Genomic DNA, 5,303 nt, shown 5'->3' with positions numbered 1-5,303 from the left:
CCCGGGGCGGGGGCGGGGGCCGCCCAGGGCAGCGGGATCGTCCCCTTTGGGTGCCCCTGTGCCGACCGACGTGGGCCAGGGGAGAAATAGACCTTTGCCCGGCTGGCCGGAGACCCCAGCTTGCTCTCAGGCGCGGTCCTTTACATCTGCGGGGAAAGCCGAGCATTGACGGAAAAGGGAGCGCTGGAAATAGAGGGAGGCGTCTGGTGGTCCAGTCTCCTCAACACCCTGCCCTTTAGCTTCTCAAGTGGGAGGAGTTTGTGGTTCTGTGGCTTCTGCCCAGTTCAGGTGGGCCCACTATACTGTGCTTTTTCAATTCCTTTTTCCCCGATCTGGGCTGAAACACTTCCTCTTGGCCAAAGGACCAGAAACTTTCTCTGGGTTTTTTTCTCCGGTTTTGGGGTTGGGGGCAGGTGTGTCCTGCGTGTGAGGTGCTGGGGACAAAGGACCGGAAGAGCTGATTTAAGTTAGAGGTGGGCTATAGACTCCCACCTAGCAAGGAAGGGACTAAGCCCACACGGTAACGCGTCCTGTCCCCATATGACCCTTCCTTCAGCAGCTCCACTGGGGAAGCCTCCCTTGCCAAAGATGAGGAGACTGAGGCAGGCAGTCTTTCTGTGAGGTAGAAGGGCCCACCACAGGGACGGTACTCTTTGAGGCCCCCCCTTCTCTTCCTTCTGGCCTGGATCCCAGGTGGCTGTGACCTTTCTCAGCTTGGCCAGCCCACAGAAGAGGATGTGCACGAAGGTGGGGGTTATTCCAGGACCCGATCTGGTGTCCAACCTGACGTGGTCACTCTGGCTGGCAGGGTCATCAACGCTGGCAAGAGCCGGCACAATGAGGACCAGGCTTGCTGTGAAGTGGTGTATGTGGAAGGCCGCAGGAGTGTTTCAGGGGCCCCTAGGGAGCCTAGCAGAGGCCAGGTAAGCCCTCGCCCCCTTCCCAGCTTCCAGAGACCCAGTGACACCTCTCCCAGGGAATTCAGGCCTTGGTTTTGTATCTGAGACATGGGGAAAGGAGCTACCTTCTAACCCGCTAGCTTTTTGCCTTGCCATGGAATCCTTCCCTGAGATTAATCTGTTAGATTCTACTCAGCATGAGTGTTTACTTTTCCACTTCAGCTGCCTGTGTATTTATGGGTGATTTATAATTAATCACCACTGTTGATTTTTGCATCTTTCATCCTCTAACTTTGGCTTCCTTGAGATTTTCCTTGCTCTTGACACATAGGATGCCCTAAGTGAATAAATAAATAAACCTACTTTGCCTTTAATACCCAGCTCAGACCACTGATGTTTATATGGATGCTTACAGAGTTCTGCAACACGCACACACATACTCACAGGCACACGCTCTCTCACTCACACATAGAGGCTTACTCACCTCCAGCTTTTCCTCCACCAGGGACTCTGCTTCTACTACTGGGGTCTGTTTGACGGACATGCAGGGGGCGGAGCTGCTGAAATGGCCTCTAGGCTGTTGCATCGACACATCCGGGAGCAACTAAAGGACCTAGTAGAAATCCTTCAGGACCCCTCACCACCTCCCCTTTGCCTCCCCTCCATCCCTGGGGCCCCAGGCTCCTTGGATGGCCCTCACTTGGTTGGCCCTCAGCCCTCCTGGTCTTCACAGAAGGAAGTGACCCATGACAGCCTAGTGATAGGGGCCATTGAAAATGCCTTCCAGCTCATGGTGAGTACTGGGCCAAGGACCTGCTAGGCACACAACTCTGGTCAACTCTGTGGGACTCAGGTGGCCCAAGGGGTTAACCCTGAGAACCCTCGACACCTTTTAGAGCCCGAGTAAAGCTTGGTTTTGAGAGGGGGAAGAAGGGACAGTTACCCTCAGTGTGGCCTGGCTGGGCCAGGTAATTCCTGCAGATGGCAGTGACTCCATGCCCTGAAGTTCTTCTTGCACCCCTCCTGTGACCCTTTCTGATTTGGCAGGATGAGCAGATGGCCTGGGAGCGGCACGGCCACCAAGTGGAGGGGGGCTGCTGTGCGCTGGTTGTGGTGTATCTGCTAGGCAAGGTGTATGTGGCCAATGCAGGCGACAGCAGGTATGGGACAGAAGGGCATTGAAAGTGGCCATGAGGACCCATACTCTCTAGGGTGGGGGAATAGAAGAGGGAGGTGGTGGAGGTTAAGGGTGAGGAAAGATAGGGACCTGGGTGAGGAATCCTAAGGGTTGTTATGGGGAGGGCCTGGTGTTTCTGGAATTCTCCATGGAAGGGACTGAGGAAAGCCAGGCCTCTTCTGTCTCTGGGCAGAGCCATCATTGTCCGGAATGGTGAGGTCATTCCAATGTCCCGGGAGTTTACCCCGGAGACTGAGCGCCAGCGTCTTCAGCTGCTTGTAAGTAGGAACCAAACTCCCTGCTCCCGTTCTTTACTGGGTCTTGTGCCTCTGCACCCTCTATCCCTGGGCACTCACATCCCCACCACACACAGAAGCTTCCTAATGGGAGTCTCCTGGGACTAAGGCGGTCAAGACTGGCTGAGCTGGGGGCATCAGGCAGCCAGAAGGAGCCTGGGCTGGCTTTGTGCTCCCAAGGTGGCCCCAGCTGAGGAAGGAAGTAGAAGTGGGGGAAGGGACCTGAAAGGCAGGATGGGTCAGTGCTTACACACATGGGATCTGGAGCCAGGTGGCCTGGGATTGGATTCGGGTCTATGTACTTGGCTGTGACTTTTGACAATTCCCTTAACCTCTCTATGCATCAGCAGTTCCTGCCTTGTGGGTTGTTGTGAGAAGCAAACAAGTTAATTTACGTATAGTGCATAGCAATGGAAACCTTTATTTAAGGGCCTACAATTAATATCATCTATGCATTGTCCCAGGATGTGCTGTGAGCATAACGCCTCCTGGTCTTCTGCTCTGTCTGGTGATTTTCAACCCTAGGGTTTCCTGAAACCAGAGCTGCTGGGCAATGAATTTACTCACCTTGAGTTCCCCCGAAGAATCCAGCCCAAGGAGCTGGGGCAGAGGATGCTGTACAGGGACCAGAACATGACTGGCTGGTAACACTTCCCTCAGAGCTGGGGCTGTTTCCATGGCAACATAACCCACCCCCTCAGCAGGAGCAGGGTGGAAACTGAGGCTTGGGCCAGCCTGGGGGTTGGGGGATATGGTTCTTTGAGCGGCTCCCAGGGAGCAGGGGCTTTGATGCCTGGGTGATGCCTCCTGTACTCCTCCTCCCCAGGGCCTACAAAAAGATCGAGCTGGAGGATCTCAGGTTTCCTCTGGTCTGTGGGGAGGGCAAAAAGGTAAATTCCATTGTAGAGGTGAAAGAGGGCAGGAGAACCCTTTACGACCTGTCTAGGGAGGTGGAGGTCCTACCTGGGGTCTGTATGGTTTGAGAGTCTGGCAGAGGACTAAACAGCAGCACCCTCCTTGTTTCCCTCAGGCCAGAGTGATGGCCACCATTGGGGTGACCCGGGGCTTGGGAGACCACAACCTGAAGGTCTGCAGTTCCACCCTGCCCATCAAGCCCTTCCTCTCCTGCTTCCCTGAGGTGAGCTCTGTGGGGTCTCCCTTAACCACACCTTCCTTCCTCTGGGGGTCTGGGCTGGCTTTAATCCAGGACCCCTTTATCTTCTAGCTTTGTCCTGCACACGCCATACCTCAGTTCTCTCTGCCACCTTTCCCCACCAGGTACAGGTATATGACCTGACACAGTATGAGCACTGCCCAGACGACGTGCTAGTCCTGGGAACAGATGGCCTGTGGGATGTCACCAGTGACTGTGAGGTAGCCGCCACAGTGGACAGGGTGCTGTCAGCCTATGAGCCCAATGACCCAAGCAGGTAGCGTTGCATGGCATGGTGGTGAAGGGGCAAAGGGAAGCCGTGATTGGAGCCCCCGTATGTTGGTACATAAATGTACATGTGTGCTCCTGGCAGGTATACAGCTCTGGCCCAAGCTCTGGTCTTGGGGGCCCGGGGCATCCCACGGGACCGTGGCTGGCGTCTCTCCAACAACAAGCTGGGTTCTGGGGACGACATCTCCGTCTTTGTCATCCCCCTGGGAGGGCCAGGCAGTTACTCCTGAGGAGCTCGGCTTCAGCCCTCCCACCGCCACCATCCCCTCTCCCAGCGCAAACTCTGAAGTTGTCTCCTTGACCCTTCTTTAGTGACAATTTAACCAACAAAGGGATGTCTGACAGAACCAGAATTACAGCTACTGGCAAATAAACCAAATAGATAAAGAGTGTGCCTTTATTTGCTTTGATTAGAAATTGAAAGGTAAGAGGGTGGGGAAAGAATACAGCTCTAAAATTGTGGTTTTCCCCAGGTTGTTTCTTCTGCCCTGCCTTCTTCCCACTCAGTGAGTTCTGTGGCTTCTGTCTGTTGGTGTCTTCCAAGCTGGTGTATGCAGCCTGGACTATTCCTGACCTTAACTTAGTGTGATCAAAATATGTGGTGAATGTTTAGGTTTTTAAAATTTATTATAGTGTCTTAGTTACTTTTCTCTCATTTTTGAGACAAAATGCCCAACACCCAAAGTTAAGGGGGAAAGGGCTTCTTTAGCTCACAGTTGGTAGAAGTTTCAGCTCATTGCCAGCTGGCTCCAAGGAAGGGTGGCCTGGCAGAAAAGTATCGCAGAGGAGACACAGTTCATGGCAGGCAGAAGGCAGCAAAGCAAGCAAGGGAAAAGACAAGCCTCTCCCTGTCCCTTGTATTGTATCCAGGAATTAGGATGGTGCCAAACCAATCAGTAGCCTGATTTAGTAATCCCCCACCCTTAGTCCCAGCACTGTTACTCCTAGCATTGTGCCATGAATCAGTCACACACTCTAATCCAGTCACCTCTGAAAAAACCCCACCTAGGACTTCGCGAGGCTTTTCGGGAACATCCAGACACAAGCCATAACATACAGTAAAAGACACATTGCCATTAATCACCCTCAGAGTACTCCCCTGGCTTGGAACACATTCTGTTTTTCTTGCCATTTTTGAAGCAGTTCTGGAAGTCTTTTGTGTGTGTTTTTACAAGGTATGCTCAAAAGTACAGTCAATGCTGCTAGTGAGTGTCATCCAGTGGAAAAGCAGGCTTGTAAACACATTACAGTGTTTCCTCACCTACCTTATTTATGGGATCTGGCACCATGCAACTTCTGGCTCTTCTCCAAAGTCAAATGATCATGAGAAGCCATGGGATTACAGGTGTGGTGGCGCACACCTGTAATCCCAGCACTAGGGAGGGTGAGGCAGGACGCTGTGAGTTGGAGACCAGCCTGGGCTACAGAGTGAGTTCCAGGTCAGTCTCAACTACATAGTGAGACCCTGTCTCAAAAAAAAAAAAAAA

The 5,303-nt window shown here is 53.1% G+C and overlaps 1 protein-coding gene across 1 annotated transcript in view; it reads left to right on the top strand.

Annotated features, from left to right (window-relative positions):
• The window catches only part of Ppm1j (protein phosphatase, Mg2+/Mn2+ dependent 1J), a 6,454-nt gene extending 2,255 nt beyond the window's left edge, over positions 1 to 4,199 (top strand). Inside the window, exons 2-10 of the mRNA XM_033758305.1 lie at positions 809 to 923; positions 1,405 to 1,692; positions 1,947 to 2,059; positions 2,270 to 2,354; positions 2,898 to 3,016; positions 3,199 to 3,262; positions 3,403 to 3,510; positions 3,651 to 3,802; positions 3,899 to 4,199. Of these exons, the coding sequence (XP_033614196.1) occupies positions 809 to 923; positions 1,405 to 1,692; positions 1,947 to 2,059; positions 2,270 to 2,354; positions 2,898 to 3,016; positions 3,199 to 3,262; positions 3,403 to 3,510; positions 3,651 to 3,802; positions 3,899 to 4,046 (1,192 nt within the window). The 3' untranslated portion in view covers positions 4,047 to 4,199. The remainder of the gene's footprint in view (positions 1 to 808; positions 924 to 1,404; positions 1,693 to 1,946; positions 2,060 to 2,269; positions 2,355 to 2,897; positions 3,017 to 3,198; positions 3,263 to 3,402; positions 3,511 to 3,650; positions 3,803 to 3,898) is intronic.
• Positions 4,200 to 5,303: the final 1,104 nt, after the last annotated feature.

The sequence above is a fragment of the Fukomys damarensis genome, unplaced genomic scaffold, assembly GCF_012274545.1.
Source record: "Fukomys damarensis isolate Sample0158 unplaced genomic scaffold, DMR_v1.0_HiC HiC_scaffold_33, whole genome shotgun sequence".
In the NCBI taxonomy this organism is placed as follows: domain Eukaryota; kingdom Metazoa; phylum Chordata; class Mammalia; order Rodentia; family Bathyergidae; genus Fukomys; species Fukomys damarensis.
The sequence above is the reverse complement of the archived record's forward strand: the minus strand, read 5'-3'. Positions and strand labels throughout refer to the sequence as shown.